General features: G+C 45.2%; 1 protein-coding gene across 2 annotated transcripts in view; it reads right to left on the reverse strand.

Annotated features, from left to right (window-relative positions):
* Positions 1 to 21,588, reverse strand: part of WDR59 (WD repeat domain 59) — an 85,415-nt gene that overhangs the window by 47,116 nt on the left and 16,711 nt on the right. For both annotated transcript variants that reach the window (XM_004704792.4, XM_045293734.1), the window contains 6 exons: positions 18,308 to 18,443; positions 15,066 to 15,151; positions 13,859 to 13,939; positions 12,212 to 12,249; positions 8,334 to 8,422; positions 6,024 to 6,140 (listed from right to left, as the gene is read on the reverse strand). In XM_004704792.4, the coding sequence (XP_004704849.2) occupies positions 6,024 to 6,140; positions 8,334 to 8,422; positions 12,212 to 12,249; positions 13,859 to 13,939; positions 15,066 to 15,151; positions 18,308 to 18,443 (547 nt within the window). The remainder of the gene's footprint in view (positions 1 to 6,023; positions 6,141 to 8,333; positions 8,423 to 12,211; positions 12,250 to 13,858; positions 13,940 to 15,065; positions 15,152 to 18,307; positions 18,444 to 21,588) is intronic.

The raw sequence follows: 21,588 nt of genomic DNA on the forward strand, positions 1-21,588 counted from the left end.
TTAACCTCCTGTCCCATATTCCATTCAGACACCTCCCCTGACACCTCTTCTGCCTCGAAAGGATCTCTAGCCTCCCTGCCACTCATGGCAGCCCAGCAACCTTCTTGCCCATTTTGCTTCATCTTCATGTCCTTGCCCTCCCTCCGTTGAGAGCCTCCAAAGTCTGCTCCTTCGGTATCAAAGTTTTACTTGGTTTTTCTCCTTACTGTAATGGCCTCATCCAACATTTGCTCCCTGTGACTTGTTCCCTTCACTCGGCCCAGTGTTCTCCAGGTCCATCCACATCGCGAGATGCTTTGCGGTTTTACTATTGCTTTCTAGTGTTGCTATAGTATTCTATTGGGTATGGACCCATGTTTCTTTATCTATTCTTCTACCAATGGGCATTTGGGCTGTTTCCAACTTCTTGCTACTACGAACAGTGCTGTGATGCACACGGGAGTGCACGTGTCCTGTTATGCCTCTGACTTCTTTTGAGTATACGAGGGGGTACCCCTGAGAAAAATGGAAAAAAGCTCTGCTGGGTGGAGCTTTCATAGTATGCATTTTTCCTGCTAGGCGAGCATCCAGCAACGCACCCTGGGTTAGTGCATCCAGTGGTCTCGCCTGGGAAGGTTCTCGCTGGTCACAGTGAATTTTTTCATAGAAGTTGTTTCACTCGAACCTCCTATTTTGTGATGGTTGATTTAAGAGAACAGTGTGCAACTGTGAAATTTTGTTTCCTGCTTGGGAAAAATGCCATAGAAACTGTTGTGATGTTAAAAACACAGCTTACAAGGACAGCACTATGGGAAAGGCTCAAGTGTACGAGTGGTTTTCTCCTTTCAACAAAGGTGAAATGTCAATTGATGGCAAACCTCATTCTGCATGTGTGTCAACTTTCCAAGCAGTCAAAAATGTTGACTCATGCATTTAGAGTTTGTTCCACCAGGTCAGACTGTTAATCAAGCTTTCTATTTAGAGGTTCTGAAAAGATTATGTAGCAGTGTGCAACAAAAAATGGCCTGATTGTGGCAGACAGGGGACTGGTTTTGCCACCATAACAATACACCTGCTCACAAAGCCAACTCAGTGTGCCACTTTATGGCAAGATTCAGCATGCCTCTCTTGCCCCACACACCTTACTTACCCGACTTTGCTCCCTGCAACTTCTTTTTGTTTCCACAAATGCAGAGGGACTGTGAAAGGACAATGATTTGATGACATAGAGGAAGTGAGAAAAAAAACAAGGGAGGTGCTATCATTCATCCAAACGATGTTTGAAAAGGTTTCTAAGAATGGAATCGCAGATTTGACAAATGTACTAAGTGTAATGGAGAGCAATCTGAAGGCGATGAGGTTGTTTTGTAAAAAAATTTAAATACATAGCTTTGAAAACTACATTCCAGTTCTTTTGGAGGGTTCCACGTATACCCAGCAGAGGGATTGCTGGCTCCTACGGAATTTCTGTTCCCAGTTGTTTGAGGCGGAACCATATAATTCTCAACAATGGGTGTACATGCTTTTATTTTAAAAATTTTATTATGGCAAAAACATAAGTAACAAAAAAACTTGCCATGTTAATAGCATACCCATAGTCCACAAAGGCAATGCTCTGGATCTTGCAACTAGGGACTTAAAAGTTAATGAGCAGCCATTTAAGGTGCAACTGTTGGTTTGTCCTTACCTGGAAGAAGGATGAATGATAAAAATTGAAGACACGTGGGAACAATTATTTCAATGGGCCAAAGGATCATGTGAACATCAGTCTCCACAATCCTGAGACCAGGAGAACTAGATGGTGCCTGACTGCCTCTACCAATTGCTCTGAAAGGGATCGTATTAGAAGGACCTTCATGGAGCAGGAGAAAAATGTGGGGAAAACCTCAAAAATCATAAAGTCCCGACTAACTGGTCTGACAGACTGGTGGAACTCGAGACCATTGGTTCTTCTTCTCCTTTAGGTCTGAACATGTTTCTTGCTTGTCCAAAATTTTTTAATTTTGTCTTAAAATAAACTTGCCTGGTTGTGGTAGAAAATAAAGAAGGTAATAAAAGATAAAATTGAAAGTTTTCAGTAAGTTGTAAAAGATCTGAGAAGTGAGTTGCATTTGCCCTGGTTATAATGCCTACACATGACAAGTGTGAAAGGAAAGATGAGAAACATTCAGTGTTGACAATAGGGGCTGAATGTTGATGGATGTTCTTGTAAGGTGGAAGAAGGCTTGTGAAAAAGTTACATGGACATGATACAAAAACAAAAGAAGAAATTCCCTTCAAAGAGAATTGATTTCTGAGCTCACAATCTGTCCTAGACAATAAAATGATATAGTTATTCTACACTTGGGGAGTAAAAGTTTCCATATACTACTAAACTATGTTGTTGACTGGTATTTTTCATAAATTAGTATAATTGATATTTTGAATCATCTAAACTAAAGCCCTTAAAGGCTATCATCATTCCAAGTAAGTACTTTTTCTTACGTCTGTGTTTCTTTTCAGTCAATATAAAATTTCTAGTCATTTCTTAACTTAGGCCTCTATCACTTATGCTTATATCTTGTTTATCCTAGCAACGTTTTTTTGGAGGGGGGGGGGTGTAAAATTCAGGCCTCATAATCAAACTAATAAATTAGTAATATGTTTTTCCTACCTAAACGACTTTTGGGTTTTCCAGATGGCTAGAGGGCCAACTTTAATTTGCTGCCTCAATTCATAAAAGGAGGAATACTAGAAATAATTAGGTATGTTTGGCATGCTCCTGTTTTTAATTAGCTCAGCACTTTGTGAGTGCTGCTTTGTGACTAAGCTCACGGTATGTGAAAAACTAGCAAATAGATGTTCAGCCTCCCTAGGCTAATTATATACATGGAAAATGTTACTAATATGAAAGCTCTTCAGCCATTGTTTACTTTTCTGGTTGGATAGACTCATACTCATGTTCACGAACAATGATGAAACAATAACTGTTAACAAGTTAATCTTTTTAAAAAAAAAAAAAAAAGACTTTGTTTCTAAGTTTAAATAGGCTTATCGCAAGTGTAGCATACAATTTACAGGAAACAGTGGGGGGCTCTGGAGAACTGATAAGGTTCTCAATGTTTTTGATATGGCCTTATTCTTTTTTTTTTTTTCCCTTCAGTTTTTTTTTTTTTAACATTTTATTAGGGGTTCATACAACTGTTATCGCAATCCATACACACATCAATTGTGTAAAGCGCATTTGTACATCATTCTCAAAATATTTTCTCTCCACTTAAACCCCCGACACTAGGTCCTCATTTTTCCCCTCCCTCCCCGTTCCCCCCTCCCTCATGAGCCCTTGATAGTTTATAAATTGGTATTTTGTCATATCTTGCCCTGTCCGACGTCTCCCTTCACCCACTTTTCGGTTGTCTGTCCCCCAGGGAGGAGGTCACATATAGTTCCTTGTAATCGGTTCCCTCTTTCCTACCCACTCTCCCTCTACCCTCCCAGTATCGCCACTCACACCACTGGTCCTATAGGGCTCATCCGCCCTGGATTCCCTGTATTTTCAGTTCCTATCTGTACCAGTGTACATCCTCTGGTCTAGCCAGACTTGCAAGGTCGAATTCGAGTCATGGTAGTGGGAGCGGGGAGGAAACATTTAAACTAGAGGAAAGTTGTATTTCTCATCGTTGTTACATCGTACCCTGACTGGCTCATCTCCTCCCCGAGACCCCTCTGCAAGGGGATCTCCAGTGGCCTACTAATGGGCTTTGGATCTCCACTCCGCACTCCCCCCATCATTCACTATCGTGATATGGTCTTATTCTTGTAAGGTAAGAGTTTCTGGTTAGTGCAATGGTTCAGGACTCCACCACTAATCAAAAGGTTGCCAGCTTGAACCCACCCAGAGGTACTTGGGCAAACAGGCCTGGGGATCTGCTTGAGACAGTCACAGCTGTGAAAATCCTGTGAGGCAATTCTACTCTACACACGTGGGGTCACCACAAATCAGGGCCAACTCCAACAAAACTAATGACACTAACTCTCAAGGCATTCTCAGATGGAGTCTTGTGAAAGGATTCTACATGACATCCAAAGAGGACTTCTCCAGCTTCCAATCTCATACAAGTGGCTATTATAGTGAATTAAACAGTCTTTATTTATATTCCTATCTTTCTGTGATTTCTGCTCTCCTCTTACCCTTGCCTGAAAGATCCCTGCCAAAAGCTACAGATCAGAAAGAATTCTTCTGCAGAAAAGTCAGAAGAACCTCAGTTAACATGGAATCAGGTTCTACTGACTGCTGAGCCCACAGGGATAAACTCATGGGGTAGGCTTCTCCACACAGCTAAACTTGTCTCGGGGCAGAGAGACACCTGTCTGAATGTGTCCAAATTCCCAGGACTCTGTTAGTCTAAAAGGGCATTTTCTGAAACACACTGCTTAACCCAAGATCAGGAAAAAATATTACATTCATTGCCTAAAAGGATATAAATTAATTTAATTGTAGATCGTATTCTAATTCTCAAGATCAAGTAAGAAAATCGTTTTCTTTCTTCTTGCTACATCTCTAGCCCTAGGGTTTTCATAGTTTAACAATTTATAAAATAGTGTTTGTAAGTCAAACACTCATTCAATGGTATCTTGCTCCAGTTTACCTTTAGAACTCAGTAAAAGAGATACCAACTCTTAACACAAGAGAAAAGCTAAGGTAAACAAGAATAACATTTACAGAGAAACAGGCTACATTGATTATCTTTGTCTACAAACTACTAATAACAACAGTTGAATAGCATACAAAGTGCCTTCAGCAAGTTGCTTTGCTTTTTTTATGATCTTGTTATTTACTTAAGTTCAATACAAATTGTTTTTCTTCCTCTCAACCTACAGTAAAATAATCAAATGCATAGTAGTCATGACCCTGCCAAAACACTCATGTGATTAGTGCGCTAACTGGACTAGTAAGGATCGGTGCTCCACATGTGGAAACCAGACCCAACAGGTCCTCCTGTAGTGTGGCCAGCTACCTCTTCATTACCTAGAATCTCAGCCGTGGAGGCAGTAAAGATGTCACTGGATATAAACAAACCTGGGGTCTCAAAGAGAGAGGCAGAGACAGACTAGATAGTTTGCAGTCCCTGAACTTGGAAGACAGGAGGAGTTTGGGAGAAAGAGGACAAGAACCCTAATCCAATACAAACAAGAAACACAGAAAACCATTTCTAGCACATAAAAATAAATGACACTCTCAGGGAATTTATAAACCTCTAGACAGACGTTAACTTTAAGCCTAAGCATCTTCTGGCTAACTTTGCTAACCATACAAGGAAGAGATCTTCCTTGACTATGTAAATAAAACAAAGTATTAAATTAATGACGCTAAATCCCAGAATTGTTAAAACAAGCTTCTATGGTCAAACCCTTTCCTTTGGGCCAAACACTGACCGCGAGGACAGCCTATAGACAGCCTGGGCCCTGCCATCATCTGAACAAGGGCGCACATGACATCCCACAGTCAGATGAAAACAAGCCAGAAGACAAACTGCACTCTGAGATAATCCAAAAATAGCAGACTTGCCAAAACACATAAAACCTGGGGCATTTCCTGTTAGAGAAGCCTATGCAAACAACTCTCTCTCTGACTTTTGCAATGCTCCCATCTGAAGATATGGCAGAGCTTGTGTAGATAATTACATGATATAATTGGTGCTTTTCTACCACACAGACTAAGTGCAAACTCAGTAACCTTAACAATGTTGTGGGGGTTTTCCTATAAACATCTGTTGTTTTTTATATGAATGAGCCATTCTGAAATCCAACTTGCTGACAAGAAAACGTCCTTTCCTTTCTAAATGCTGTTGTCTCTTGCTTCCTTCCTCAGAAGACTGAAGGAATTCTGCACAAAGTCGAGAAGCCACATTAGATACAGGCTTTGTCACCCCGGCAGGTCTACACATCCGGCTGACTTGTCCAGCTCCCTAAAATGCCCCTACAACCCAGATGCTGTGCTAGCATACCGGAGCTTTTCTCCCAAACACAGCTCCCTTCACCTGTCCCTGAGAGGTGCCACTCACCTTGACGGAGTTGTCCTGGCTGGAGGTAGCAAGAATGTGCTCGCTGTCTGGGTGCCAGTCCAGGCCGTGGATTTTGGAGAGGTGGGCTGCCAGATACTCCACAGCTGTACTGGGTTTCTGCAACACAGCAGCACTGAGTGTCATCATCCAGAAAGAACTCATGGGGTGCCATCATCTGGTGATTTGCTGGGGCTGAGCGGGGACACAGACACAGGGCCAGATACTGCCCCATACACTTTACAAACTCTGTCTGGTTGGTTTTAGTCAAGCTTTTACTGTAGAAGCATCACAACAAAGCAAAGAATCAGAGATTTCAACACCTGTCCAATTGACCAGATTGTGATGAACGCCTAGGCTTGATATGGCAGAATGCGAGTGAACCAGGGTACTTGAGCACTGGGTAAAATCAGTGGGGCCTGATTTTATTATACCACTTTCCATTTGAATCCACGTATGTGCTGCCATGTTAAAGAACACACACACACACACACACAAAGTCAAAAAGGACTGCTCTAAAATTACAGAAAGCCTTATTAAAAGTATCAAGATGGGAAACCAGTTATTGCCGGCTATAGATCTCCCATTGCGGAGGACACACTTCTGAAGACAGTTCTCTCGCTCTCATCTTTCCTCGGAGAATTCTGCACGCTTTAATTTGTACCACCTAAAATGGTAGTTTGGGCGTCTTTGAGGAACTCAAATTATGTTCCTTTAAAATAGCTGAGTTTGAGGAAGGGGGTGGGGGGGCGCAGGGGACAAAATCAAGTCTGAAGGAGCCAGATCAGGGCTGCAGGGTGGATGAGTTGGGGGTTCCCAGTGAGATTCTTATAGGACAGCTCTCAGAGAACAAGCAGGTGCACTGTCATGGTGGGGAAAAAATTCCTCATTGCAACTTTCTGGCACTTTGCTCTCCAATGCTGGTTTCCATTTTCTTAAACCTTCTTCCTAATAAGCACTGGGATTATTCTGTGGTTTTGAGAAAATTCATCCAGATTACCCTTGGGAACCCCATCAAACAACTGTCCTGACCTTCTGAAAGGACTTCTATGCCTCTAATATAAACAGATCCAGCAGATCCCCTTGTTGTTGTTGTTTGAAGGCGCCCTTGTGGGACTGAGGCATATGCATTACTAAGAACGTATTTGCAGCCATCCACTGATGACAGAGACCTGTTGAAGAACATTTTATCTGGAATAAACCCAGGCAAGTATGAACTGGAATCCTTGTGGCATTCCCCTCATATAGCCAGGTACACAAATTGGGTGTAAATATATAAGCAAATGTTTTGTTGAAATTATTATATTCAAGTGCTATGCTGGTGGTGATTTAAAAATAAAAGGGGGGAAAACAGTTATCCTCAAACTCAACTAAGAGAGGCAGAAGATGCACCTGTGTGGAATTTTATTTACAAAATCACCTTCTCACCAAAGAAGAGGCATCCAGCCAGCACCTGGAGGTCTGGACGTCCACTCCAGCAGAAGGAGCATGTGCCACCCCCACCCCCTCTTGTCTGCCAGAAGGGAGGTAGCAATGCTGAGTCTGCCTGTTCAGTGCCTGGGAGAGGCATTTCTGAGACAAGTTGCAGGATGAGGCTGAGAGTCTCTTGCCTCACGTTTGAAAGCAGGAGGCAGCATCACGCCTAGAGAAGTGGACTGCTCTGCATGCTATCACCTAACTGGCTGGCAGTACGTCATAGGGGCAGCCTTGTCCCCTGCATCCCTACCTACTCCCACCGTGGCAACACTCAAGACTTCCAAAAGACTGCCTACCACTGCCACTGCTGAGGACCCAGCATTTCTCATACCTCAGTTACCTGGGCAGATGTACTCCGAAACCTAAAGGAGGAGCTGAGTGCCATGACACTCGCCCCAGAGATTGATATCAGGAGGGCACTTGACCTGGGCCTAGCCTTCACTTTGTAATCTGGGGCAGGGATCGCAAGTCTTCTGACCACCCTAGAATAGTGTCTGGTCCCCAAGACTTGACCTCATTGATATAACTGCTATTATTATCTTTATTTTAAAGACGGGAAGCAGGGGTATCGAGAGGGTATAGTGGCTTGCCTGAAGTAACAATTAAGAGACAACAGGGCACAGACTCTCAGAGTTGGCCATGTTCACTTCCTACCTTCTTTCCCTACCTCAGGTCAACACATTAACTGGGAAGCAGATCTCCTCTGGTGTTAAGAACTTGAAGTGGCAATTCACCATGCTGTCCAAGGTACCGCAGCCCTGTTACACAGGACAGCCTTTGTGCTCTCTCACAGGGGCTAAAGACCAACCAGGGGTGAGGGGGCGAGGGATAACTCACCCGCTTGTCCCATATGCGCACATCCCCATCATGACTGGTGGCAAGACAGTTGGCATTCCTTTTGTTCCATTTGACCTGCGAGGCACCCGCTGCAAAGAAAAACCACGGGGCAGGAAAGCTATATACCCTCAGAGCCTCTGGAGCCAAAGAACGGCCCACATCCCGGGCAAGTGGGTATTGAGCTCCACTGGAGCTCAAGAATCTAAGACTGAATCAATTCCACCATTAAAGGTGCAGTGAAGCCACAAGATCAATGAATTAACACGTGACCAGGAGCCCTTAAATGAGGAAACTATCTAACTTGGGGAACAAGTGCACAGGTTACCTCCCAGGAGGATCAGTGGGGACAGGAGGCTCAGCACGGCACTGTGCAGGCCTCATTGGTTCATCACACCACCTGACCCTTCACCATCTCCACCGACATCAACCGTGTGTCTCTAATCAGAAGAGCAGCAGCTCTAATGCCTGTATTTTTCTTTTTGGTGGGGAGAGGCGGTCTTCAAAAACCTCAAACGCTAGCTGACGCTCACCTAAAATCTTCCCTGGGAGAGGGTTATATACCCCTCCTGGGCTCTCCTGTCCCATCATCAGTTCAGGGACACTCTGGGAACTATGTGAACTAAGGCCTTTTCCTATCAGCCAATGCAAGGAGGCTACAATGACTACGTAAGAGCCACTTCAGAGAGAGGCACAATCAAAGGTGCTAAAAAGGGCCAAGACACGTAGAAACCAGGGACATAGGGTTCTTCTTTAAAAGAAAAAAGATCATGTTAACTAAGTTAAGCCAGAAAACAGAGAGCTCACCTTCCTATCTTGTCCTTGTCACACCACTGGTGACTGATTTGACACTTCTCTCTTTTGATGTTTATTAGAGCGTAAAACAACAGCAGGTCCTTTAGAGAGCCACCCAGTCCACGTTCTGAGAGCCACCCAGTCCACGTTCCGAGAGCCTGTGTGTTCGATACCTCAAGGACCTAGCAACTAACTGGAAGTAGACCACGAGGACCCAGGACTTGTGTTTGACTTGGGGTATCCAGTACATTACTTAGGAGATTTGGTTCCTTGGCAAAACCAAGCATTAGCTAGAGGAGAGACTATGTAAGAAGAGCTTGCTTGATGATCTCCTCTTCACAGCTTTATTTGGAGAGCTTCAAAGAAAATAATTTCTTTAGTGCTGAGAAACATGAAGGTTCTTAAAACATTCTGGGAACCTCCTAAATCGTGGTACTTTACTGGTATCCATGACACAGGAGCACGGGGAGCCCCCAGACCGTGTGTTCTCAGACAGAAGGAAGGCTACTCGAGGGGGCATGGTGCTCTGACTCCTGACCCCATAAGGCAAGCACAAGCAGCTCAGTGGTAGGTGGGATCACAGGTTCTGGGGAGCAGCAGTGTTCATGCTGCATCTGCCAGTACGTGTTAGCTCGAGCAGCTCTTTATTATTCCTGAACTGCTGTGATTATATTATTGTAATAACATTACAAGCCTTTGTTTTTGCCTTGTTTCCTCCAGGGTAGCTTGGCCACTACTCAGGACACTCCCTGGACGGGTCTCTTGCATCTACTGTTAGGAGGACCAAGGAAAGACTAAGAAAGCAATCAGCACATGTGGGGGAGAACAAAGAAGTGTCTTTCTTTTTAGGGTGCTTCTAAAACCGCTCTAACTTTGAAACCTACCTGAGTAGCAAAGTCAGGGGAACGTGACTTAGGCAGTACACAGGGCCTAGGCATGTTTGTTCTGCTAGCTGTCCTGCCAGCAGGCCTGCAGTCACATGTCTCAGATCACAAGCACCTGAAAGTGGGGACTGGATCAAAAGAACCCTTGAGCACACAGCACAGACACACAGGTGCTGGACCCCCATATTGAGCATCTCATCTCTGCCAATCCTGGCTGTTGACATTGGCCCACCGGCCTGAACAAGATACACCTTCGGCCCTGACCTCACAGAACACACCATCAGCTGCTTACTACATACATTCCTGATGCTAAATATCTTTAAATAATGAAGCCGGAGGTCGAGAGGGTAAAGGAGAACTATGTCATCATTTCTGCAGTCACATGTACTAGGGAGGTACAAAGAAACAGCACTGAAGAGACAGGCAAAGTCAGGTAGATCAGTTCTATACCCAAGCCCTGTGCTCGGGTCGTGGTGGGAATAGTTCCTACCAGCCCCAGTTCAGAAATCCAAAAGGTTACCTCCAGCTAAGGAATGAAATCAGATAGATCAGAAGGTAATTCAGACACGGCTGGTCCATATTAAATGACACTGTGGGGATGCAGTGTCAACACAATGGAGATTGTGGGACAATCACAGACAATCTGGTTTCCTCCCTAAACACACTGTAGCTAACAAAAACGAACCAAGCAAAACGCACTGTAGGTAAGAAAAACCAACCAACCAACCAAAAAAGGAGTGGGCGGAGACACTTACAGATTGAAATAAAGATGAGAAACAGATCAGCCGATTGCAATTAAAGGCTCATTTGAACGCTGATTCAAACGCTTTATAAAAAACTATGAGATTTGTAACAACGATGAGAAATACAACTTTCCTCTAGTTCCTAAATGTTTCTTCCCCGCTCCCACTACCATGACTCGAATTCGACCTTGCAAGTCTGACTAGACCAGAGGATGTACACTAGTACAGATAGGAACTGAGAATCCAGGGAATCCAGGGCGGATGAGCCCTACAGGACCAGTGGTGTGAGTGGCGATACTGGGAGGGTGGAGGGAGAGTGGGTAGGAAGGAGGGAACCGATTACAAGGAACTATATGTGACCTCCTCCCTGGGGGACAGACAACCGAAAAGTGGGTGAAGGGAGACATCGGACAGGGCAAGATATGACAAAATACCAATTTATAAACTATCAAGGGCTCATGAGGGAGGGGGGAACGGGGAGGGAGGGGAAAAATGAGGACCTAGTGTCGGGGGTTTAGGTGAAGAGAAAATGTTTTGAGAATGATGTACAAATGCGCTTTACACAATTGAGGTGTGTATGGATTGCGATAATAGTTGTATGAGCCCCTAATAAAATGTTTTTAAAAAAATTATGAGATTCTAGGGGAAATGTGAACAACTGCTTAGCTATATGATCATACTAATGAATTATCATTAATACTTTTAGGTATTTTAATGGCACTGAGGTTGTTTATTTCTAAGAATTCTTAACTCATAAAAGCAAACAACAGGCAGATGGATAAGGGGAACAGCAACACTCAGATGTACCCACAACTTAGGATAATGGACCATTTGAGATTTAAAAAGGCAGCATCTGCCCAAGGACAAACTTCAAAAGGGGTGGGAAAGGAGGAGAGATGGAGACAGGGCACACAGAGGGAAGCAGGATAAGTGAGGATTCATAGGGGCGATTCCAATCCATGAGATGAAACAAAATGGGGATTACTGAATGGAAAATAGATCTGCTCAGTAACCTTCACCCAGTGCACAAAAAAACTAACTAAAAAACCCCTTACTTCATCAAAAAGACACCCTTTAGTATTTCTGGAAAAGACTGCTGATATCTGGGACTGGCTTCAAAATCCCCCCACAAGTTAAGGCTGGATGGAGGTCCCAATGAACTCAGATGGGCTGTGCGCTGACAACTGTGGAGGCTGGAGAATGATGTTCACATGTGCTTGAAATGTGGCACAATGAAGTTTGTACGTCAAATAACTGGACTCCTTTCCTCAAGGTTCTGCACTGAGTTCCTGCCCTGCACGTGCAGTCAGGACCCCAGACTCCGACAGCCGCCTGGAGCCTGCCCCTCGTAAATGCAACTGACTTGGCCCCACGGGGACAGGATGTGGGGACGTGGGAAGAGGACAGTCAGTGTGAGCAAAGGGCGAGGTGGAGTCAGGCAGGGCGAGGGCACACTCACCTACGGCAGACAGGGCAACAGTCGGCTTCCTTGTGTCTCTGAAACAGAAAGGTGAGACATCAAACACCTGCTCCTCAGCCTCTGCCGGCCTTCCTGCACTTTTCTGTCAGTGGGAACAAGGAGGAAGAGATGTGGTGAGGGCCCCTATTTCTCTCTAGGTAAGTGAACAACTTTCTCAGCCAACTCCAGCTAATGCTGATTCAGAATTTCAAATCATCCAGTCGATCCGAGGAAACAGTTACACGACGTATTAGCATAGGGTGGAGAGGGGGAGGAGCCACAGGAATCCCTCACTGGTGGCCTGTCTCCTACTGGCAACAAGGTGACAGTCACGGAAGGGTGTCTCTCCAGAACCTTCCACGAGTGAGCACTGCGAAGGTGGATTTAAACGACGCCTGGAGACAATGAGGGCTCCACAGTTCACCACAGTTGGAGAGGTGACTCCTACACACAGGGTCAAGCAACAGAACAGTGTGGCACCCTCAGGCTGGGTGGCCCTGACAGGGTGAACCGGAGGCTTCAGCTTACTGTTGAGACAAACCAAACCGAGGGCAGCTGCCACAGTGGGGCACGAGGTAAGCTTAAGTGTTCTGTGGCGAAAAAGAACGTCCTTCCTGCCTGGTGTCTGTTTCCGTTCTCCCCTGAACTTTTCGATCTTCTCCTCTCACGGGCTGGGGACTCAGGAGGCTGTCAGTGGGGCACATGCTCCTTCCTCAGAGCTCCTCTCGGTGCTGTGTCTGCTCTGTTCCACCTGCTGACCTGGCTTGTCCTCGGCCTGCAGCCCCCTCTCCAGATCAAGCGTCACAAGGCCACTGTTTGGGAAGCACAGGACCCCAACGAAGGCAAAGGGTGTTGGGGCTGGCAGGCCCTACCAATTACACCCTTGGGAGTGTCCCCCTTCACCAGGGCAAGGGGAGCGTCTCTGTGCTCAGGCAGAAGGGAGTAGGTAATCATAAACACTTGTGACACTCTGGGAACTGCCTGGTGAGGTGCTCCTTTTCTTTCCTCCACGAAGAGTAACTGGGGACCACTGGCCTCTGTGCCATCTGGGGATTGGAAGCCTGACAGGAGTCAGTGAAGGGCGGAGCAGACGTGTCTCTTCACACTGCCTGCAAGAGCAGGTGTGTCTCTCTGCCCCATCCAACCCCACCCCACCTCACTTCCCACGGCAGCAAACACCAGTCCAGCTGCCAAAGGGCAGTACCTGGTTTTCTGTGCCAAAAAGATTTTGCCAGCTGCTGAAACCAGCTTTGCAAACCTGTGACAGACCTGAATGCCAGGGATTGATGCCCCCAGGGGCTCCTTAAACCCAGAGCTGAAAGTACATGATACATCACTTGCTTAGTCCTCGGGTGGGACACTGCTGGGAAGGCTTACAGGAGCACCTAGCATTCCCCAGTGTGATTACAAGTTAGCTGTTCTGAATGGTACCGCGCTGACCACACACTTCTGTGTTCAGCCTCCTGGACCCTTTATCTCCTCTCCATACCCTTTCCAGCATTTCATTCATCTCCTAAATAATCTTTGTTTCAGTGTCTGCTTCTAGTAGAAACGAAGAGAAAGTTCCTTAACCAAGAGGAGGTGCTCTAAAAAAAGTCCTGAAGAGTCACCACAGAGTGGTCGGCTGTGGCTCTTAGTTGTCCTTACTTGATATCCCAAATGTAGATATAGGTATCCACGGAGCTGGTGACCAGGAGATCCGGCTCAAACACTGCCCAGTCCAAATCACTAGGATCATGAGAAATGAAGAGAAGAACAAAGAAAAGTTAAAAAGAAGAAAAATTCTGATCAGATTCCAAAGCACTGGCAAATTTGGTCTCTGGTGGCTTCAGACAGCTACCATGAATAAGCCTCGCAGCACCGTTTAGACTGTGAATGTCTACGGTCTCTGTGGGAACAAACAACACTTAATTGGTCCCTGAAGGAACCTTCCTGGTTCTGTCCCCGGCGTCTCTAGCTATACAATTGCCTGCTCCTAAAACTGAAATGGTGTTTCAGTTGAACACACACAAAGCAAAGACAAAACATGCTACGTGCTCTCAGACCTATGGTTTTCTAAGTCAGCCTTAACCACACGTCTTGGGTAAACCCAGTGTCTTTTGGTTATGGCCTATGCCCTGTGGCCACACAGCTCTCCTGGGTGGCAAGCCCGCCCCGATCCTCCATACACTCAACTTCACAGCGAGAGAGGCCATGACTAAAGACAAGCCAGGTGTCTACCTTTCTCCATCTCTGCCCACCTTGGCTTCACTAGCCCTGCATTCTCTACTGCTACTCACTAGAACGAGTTTCCCCAACACAGAAAGGGTGATTCAGGGAAAAAGTGGATCAAGGAATGTTCCAGAAGTCAACTGGAAGACCAGCAGTGGGTGGTGAGCCTGCACTTGGGTAATAACTGTGAAGTGGAGGCTCTCTGTGCCAACCTACAGCTGCTGCAGAAAGAGCCAAGGGTGCTCTCTGCGGTCCCTGAGCACTCTGTGACTACAAACAGAGGCACTCTGTTGGCACAACTCCCTCTCCCTCCTGCAGCAAAAATCACCTTGACTCCTTTACTACGTGTCCTCTGGGGCTGGGGCTGACAGGAACACAGATAGGGGTTCCTAAACAGTGATTGGTCTTCATGGTGAAAGTCACCACAAGTGAATGCCAAGCACCCAACAGTCACCCAAGGGCCAGCGCCATGAAAAGCCATGGATGGACAGCGTCTTCATTGTGCAGCCCCACCCCAGGGCACCGTGAAGGTGTGCACAGTCACTGAGCACATCTCCACCAGTGAAGACAGGAGTCTTCTCTCTGAGCTGGAGGCCAAATGAGAGACAACAGGCCAAGGAATTGGGGGGGGGCTGGTGCCTACCTGATGACCCGAGTGTGGCCTTGCAAGGTTGTGCCAACTTCCCCACTGCCATCTTTCCATTTATACAGGTCAACCCGCTGGTTACTCTGGGAGGGGGGGTGGGGTGGGGGACAAACAAAGGAAAGTAGTATAACATGCAGCTCAGAATATGCACTGAAGATTGAAAAGCAGTAGCCAGGTAGGAGTCATCTTGCACAGCACACATCTTACAGGTGGAACTTTGAAAAAAAGAAAAGCTATCAGACAAAAGTATAAGCAAACTTGGCTTGAACTACACTCAGTATGCGTGAGGGAGGAAAACTTAAAAAAAAAAAAAAGTCCTTTAGGCTCTATCTCTTTTATTGGAGGTAGTTCTGGCCTAAAAATAGAAAAGAAATGCATGAAAAGATGAACTATAGTGATGAATGGAGGGAAGATTATATGGAGAGGCCTAAGCTAAAATAAGCATGTTGCCATTGTCAGATGCCTATATCTATCTATCTATCTATCTATCTATCTATCTATCTATATGAAACAATTTCATATATATATATATGAAACAATGCCCGGGTCTGTGCCATGAGCCCATTGTTGCAGCCGCTGTGTCAATTCCTCTCGCGGAGGGTCTTCCGCTTCTTCATGGATTCTTTACTTTACCAAGCATGATGTCCTTCTCATCAGGAGGCTGGAGCCCAATACAAGATGCTACCCCGAGTGTGGTCACACTCTTCCATCCCTGTCTCTTTAACTCTTACCAAATGATTGGGCCAGACTATGCAAATAAGGAGTGTGCAACACTAATCATCCCCCTGGCTATAAGGATGAGCCATCTTTGAAGCAGGAGCTGAGAGAAATCCCAGAACCATAATAAGAGCCCCAAATGCAGCACGTTCAAGACCTCTGTCTGAAATGGTGGGGGCTCAGACTAGAGGCACCACAGGCTGACACAAGGAGACCAGGAGGCAGTACAGAGGGGTATCATTGAGACTGAGGCAAGGCAGTAGGCTGGCTTCCTGACCGCAGAGGCAGAACCCAAAGAACCACATGACTGAGAGGCTGAGGACCTGAAACAGACTTCACTTCTGAGAGGTGTTGTTGCTGTGGACCGGTGACCTACTCACGTCTATAATAAAAATGCTGCAACAAGTTGATAAAGCACTGGAAGCACTCATTCCTCTACTTGAGAAATTTGGAACCCAGCTATTTGGCCAACTAACTGGAAGAGATCCATATTTGTACCCGTTCGAAAGAAAAGTGACCCAACGGAATGCTGAAACTATAAAAAAAATATCATTACTATCACATGCAAGTAAAATTTTGCTGACGTTCATCCAACGACAGTTATAGCAACACATTGACAGGGACCTGTCAGAGGTTCAGGGCAGATTCTGAAGAGGACATGGACCACAAGGGATCTCATTGCTGATGGCAGGTGGATCTTGTCTGAAAGAACAAAATACCAGAAAGATGTTTACTTGTGTTTTCACTATGCCAAGGCATTTGTGTATCATAACAAACTAGGGATAGCTGTGCGAATGGAATCCCGGAACACTTCATTGTGCTCATGCAGAACCAATACATGGATCACAAAGCAGTTGTGCAAACAGAACAAGGGAATACTGCATGCTTTAAAATCAGGAAAGGTGTGTGTTAGGGTAGTAGCCTCTCACCATACAAATTCCATTTGTATGCTCAACAAATAGAGAAGCTGGGTTATAGAAAGAAGAATGCACTATCAAGGTTGGAGTAAGTTTTATTAACGACCTGAGTTATGCAGATATGCAGAAACAAGCACTTGCTTGCTGAAAGCGAGGAGGACTTGAAGCACTTGCTGATGAAGATCAAGGGTTGTAGTATGGGTTACGGTATGGATTACAATTCAATGTAAAGAAAAACAAAATCCTCACAACTGGACCAGAAGGTAACATCAGGATAAGTGGAAGGTTGAAGTTCCAAAGGATTTTGTCTTGCTTGGATCCATAACCAATGCTCACGGAAGCAGCCATCAAGAGACCAAACGACACGTTACCCTGGGTACATCTGCTACACAAGACCTCTTTACACACGTTGAAAAGCAAGGATGTCACTTTGAGGACTAAGGTTCACCTCACCCAAGCCAAGGTATTTTCAATTGCCTCATATGCTCATGAAAGTTGAACACTGAGTCAGGAAGACCAAGTCAGAATCGATGCATTTGAATAGTGACAGTACCATGGACTGCCAAAAGAACAATGAAATCTAACTTGGAAGAAGTACAGCCAGAATACTCCTTAGAGGCAAAGACGGAGAGACTTCATTTCATGTACTTTGGACACGTTGTCACGAGAGACTAGCCCCTAGAGAAGGACATCATGCTTGGTAGAGGGGCAGCGAAAAAGAGAAAGAGCCTTAGCAAATGGATTGACACGCTGGGTTGCAACAATGGGCTCAAACAAAAGAACAATTGTGAGGCTGGCCCCAGACCAGGCGGTGCTTCCCTTCTACTGTAGTTAGGGTGGTGATGAGCCATTGGCACCCAACAACAATAAACGCCCCCAGGAAAGCTCGAATCCCTTACACACCACACTTCCTCATCTGGGCAAAAGGGCCAAGGAATTTAGATCCCTAATTGTGCGAGGAGAATGATCTAGCATCTGCGGTCTAGAATCTGGCAAAGGATATGACCTAGCCCAGATCTTTTAGGAGTCATGTATATCTTAGAAAACCTCATAAATGCTGTGTCTTTTTCCCTAGAGAAATTCACACACAACACGGAGATATTCTGCCAAAACAATTCAGGGAATTAACCAATCTGGTAACTCCCAATCAAGGAGGACTCACTTCCTCTGAGAGGGAGGATGTATGGAATCTTCAGGACCCTTCTGGAGAAAGGAGAGGTTAGCCTTCCTTTGAGGCAGCAAGAACCTCCTTCAGGGCCTCCTAACTTCACGCAGGTTACGCACACAGCTGCTGGTGAAACCGGTCTCACCATGCCCCTCTCAAGACTGCAGAAAATGGGGGCATCTACCTACTCCCTCAAGTTGCCTGGATTCAGCTTCCAGGAATATAAGGTCTGACACCCACGATACCAGCAAACAGTTTCTTTTCTTTTTCTTTTTTTTCCAATCTGCAATTTGCCCCTGCCTTCCTTTCAGAACCAGCTGGACTTCTTTTCTAACTGAGAGGTGAAGGCTGCATTCTCTTCTCTGCACAGGACACAGACCAGCCAGCATCCGGTCACACCTTGAGGGGCATTTTCCCCCGCATGCCTTCAATGAGCTCACCGAAGCTGCAAAGTAGTGCGCAAAGCTGTCATGAGGATTCCACTGCACAGCACCAATGTCCCATTTGCTCTGGCGAGAGATCTTTCGGTGACCTTCGAAAGGGGCGTCCAGATTAACGATGTACAGGAATCGGCGGCTAAGAGAACGACAACAACACATCACACATTAGCATCAAGGCAGGAGAGCACATGTGAATCACAGACGGCTTGTAAGGGGGACTCTGAGCACAAACCACCTCCCAGACAGAGCTATGCCTCCCCACCCCCAGCCCCTACTTCACTGCTCTGAAAGGCAGGCAAGTGAGGAGTCATGGTGACTGTCAGGCAAATGAAGGTCCTACACCCACAGAAGTCTACTGCAAAGGGGGTCGTCCCTACCACACCCATCCGTGAAAAGTCTAACCTCTCCCTCCAATTTAGCACCCATCACGCCCCACCCAGGCTTTTCCAAACCCTTGACGATTCATCTCTGCTTCCCCTGGCATGGTTTGCATGTCATCTTCAGCACTTCTCTAGTGTTCAGGGTCTCGTGATAAGGAATAATGGAAGACAGGCCACATCATGATTCTCTTTGAAACCCCACAGCCCTAGGCCCGTAGTTGAGCACTGGAGTGTTTGATGTTACCGATTTTCCTTTTGTTTTTAATTTAAAAACCACATCCCGGCCCTCAGAGGTTGATGTGTTGTCAGAGAACACTCCCAGCTCCTGGATGTCAATGCGCACAGGTCGGCTCAATCATGCAAGTTTGATGGTCCCGTCAAAACACAGAGAGATGGAAAGTTACATCGGCATGGTAAAACTCCAGGTGGTGACAGAAACCCCAATGCAGGAGGGTTCAGAGAGAAGAGGCAAGCACAGAGAAGTCACCAAGTCACAGTGCATCAAAGACTTCTAAGACAGTCAGTGCAGAACGAAGGTCTACACCCTCTGACCTCCTGTGAAGGAATTGCCTGACCCTGAGGCAAGCAGACTGGCGCCTGCCCACTCGTCAGAGTAGCAGTCAAGGGTTAAGAGCTATACATTGGGGATGTGGATCCACAGGGGATGGGGGGTGGATTAAAAAGCATACACAGGAAGCAGAAAATGGGCACTGCAGAATAAACATGGCTGATTGAACATATGTGTTTATCTTCAATCCCCCCTGAAGTCCCACAAAAATAAAAGTTAAAAAAAAAGTGGGGGGCAGGGTGGGAGCAGAAACCCTCCAAGAAAAAGAAACTGAGAGTAAATGAAAAGCAGATGGACCCATGGTGAAAAATGATCTTGAGTGAAAAAGCTAGAGCCCTGGTGTCTTCAGATGCAACTGAATGGGAAGCAGGCTGGCTCCACTGCCAAACCTGGGCCGGCTCGGGAATGCAAGGGCCAAACACAGGACCAAAAACAAACCCAGGATCACACAAAAACAAGGAGACTTGTTGGAAAGAGCCATGGAGAGGCGGGGCCCTGTTAGCATTAGCTTTGAGACACTCATCCAGAGAAGACACCCAGTAGTGGAGAATGTTGTAAAATCAGAGACCTTCAAGTACCCCTTACTTACTCAGCACTCACAGGTTAGGCCTCTATTCTTTTATTCTTCAGACAGAGTGGCAGATTCTTAGCAAGAGAAAAATTAGAAAAACATTTTGACCCCCAATGGGGGAAGCAAAAAAAAACAAGTTAGCAAGCCAAAACAACAAAACTTAGAGAATTCATTTGGTGTATCCCCCAACAAAAAGGTTTAGTTCCCACGCTGACAGTGACAGCCTCACGGGCCCCAGTAAACAGACACCAGTCCCTCTCTAATGTTAACAGAGAAATGACATCAGTCATCAGAGGAAATCTAGAGAGCAGGCACTAATGCCAACAAAAGAACATCAGGAACTCAGAGCAAACAGGAAGACTGCAGGGAAAACATAGATATGCTCAGAGAGATAGAAGGCCATGTAAAAATGATAATACTAAAAAAGAAGACAGAATGTAAAACCAGAACATGAAAGCTCTTAGAAATTAAAATAACAGTTGAAATTAAAAATTGGATAAAATGATTGGAAAGTCAAGTTGAAAATGCCCAGGATACAAGACAAAGAAAAAAAGACCAAAAGGCAATTGTGTGTACTACCAAATTAACAGAAGCATCAGAAAGAAAAGAGTGAGAAAACTGAGGGAAGGAAATTGAAAAATGACATTTTTTCCCCATGCAAAAAAGATTTCCAGACTGAAAGAGCTTTCCAAGGTAATAAAATATATTCTCTACCTTAATCTGATAGGTGTCACATGAGTGTATTATGAATATGTAAAAAGATAACCTACAAATTGGAAGAAAGCGTTCAGGAAACAAATCATCAAAAAGTAGCTAATTCCTCAGTAGTCTATTCCTTCTTTCAGGTCTGCCTGCCTTAGTCTGTAAATTCTGTTGGAGTCTGTCTACCGAGGTGCTCATGCCGAACCTGTCTGTGGACCAAGAGGCAGTCATTCAAACAGAACCAGGGGATGTTGTGTGGTTTAAAATCAGGAAGGTGTGTCACGGGGATATCCTTTCACCCAGTTTATTGTACCTGCATTCTGGGAAAAGAATTCAACATGCTGAACTACATGAAGAGTGTGGCACCGGGATTGCGGAAGATTCTTGCTTCCTGAAAATGAAGAGGACTTGAAGCACGTACTGATGATCAAAGACTGCAGCCTTCAATAAGTATTATTCAAAGAAAACAAAAATCCTTACAACAGGATCAATAAGCAACGTCAGGATAAACAGAGAAAAGATTAAGATTGTCCAGGATTTAATTTTACCTGGATCCACTATCAACACTCATGGAAGCAGCAGTCAAGAAATTAAAAGACATACATGCATGGTGCAAATCTGCTTCATAAGATCTCTTTTAAAGTGTCAAAGGGTAGAGGAGCTGATACCAAGGGCTCAAATAGAAAGGAAATGCTTTGAAAAAGATGATGACAACATATGTACAGATGTGTTTGACACAATGGATATATGTATGGATTGTGATCAGAGTTGTAAGAACTCCCAATAAAATTAAAAATAAAGAAAAGGGAAAAAAAATAAATAAAGTATCAAAGAGCAAAGATATTACTTTGAGGGCTAAAGGTGCACTTGACCCAGGCAACATGTATTTTTTTTTGCCACGTGGATTTTCAATCACCTCAGAAGCAAGTGAAAGCTGGACAATGGATAAAAAAGATCTCAATGAAAAAACACATTGTTGCTTGGTTTTGCTCTGTCTTGTTTTTGTGCATGTTGTCTCCGCAGGCCTGTCTGGATAGGACAGGCTGGATGAACAATGAAC

The sequence above is a fragment of the Echinops telfairi genome, unplaced genomic scaffold, assembly GCF_000313985.2.
Source record: "Echinops telfairi isolate 266 unplaced genomic scaffold, ASM31398v2 ScPeMD7_2291;HRSCAF=2852, whole genome shotgun sequence".
Lineage (NCBI taxonomy): Eukaryota > Metazoa > Chordata > Mammalia > Afrosoricida > Tenrecidae > Echinops > Echinops telfairi.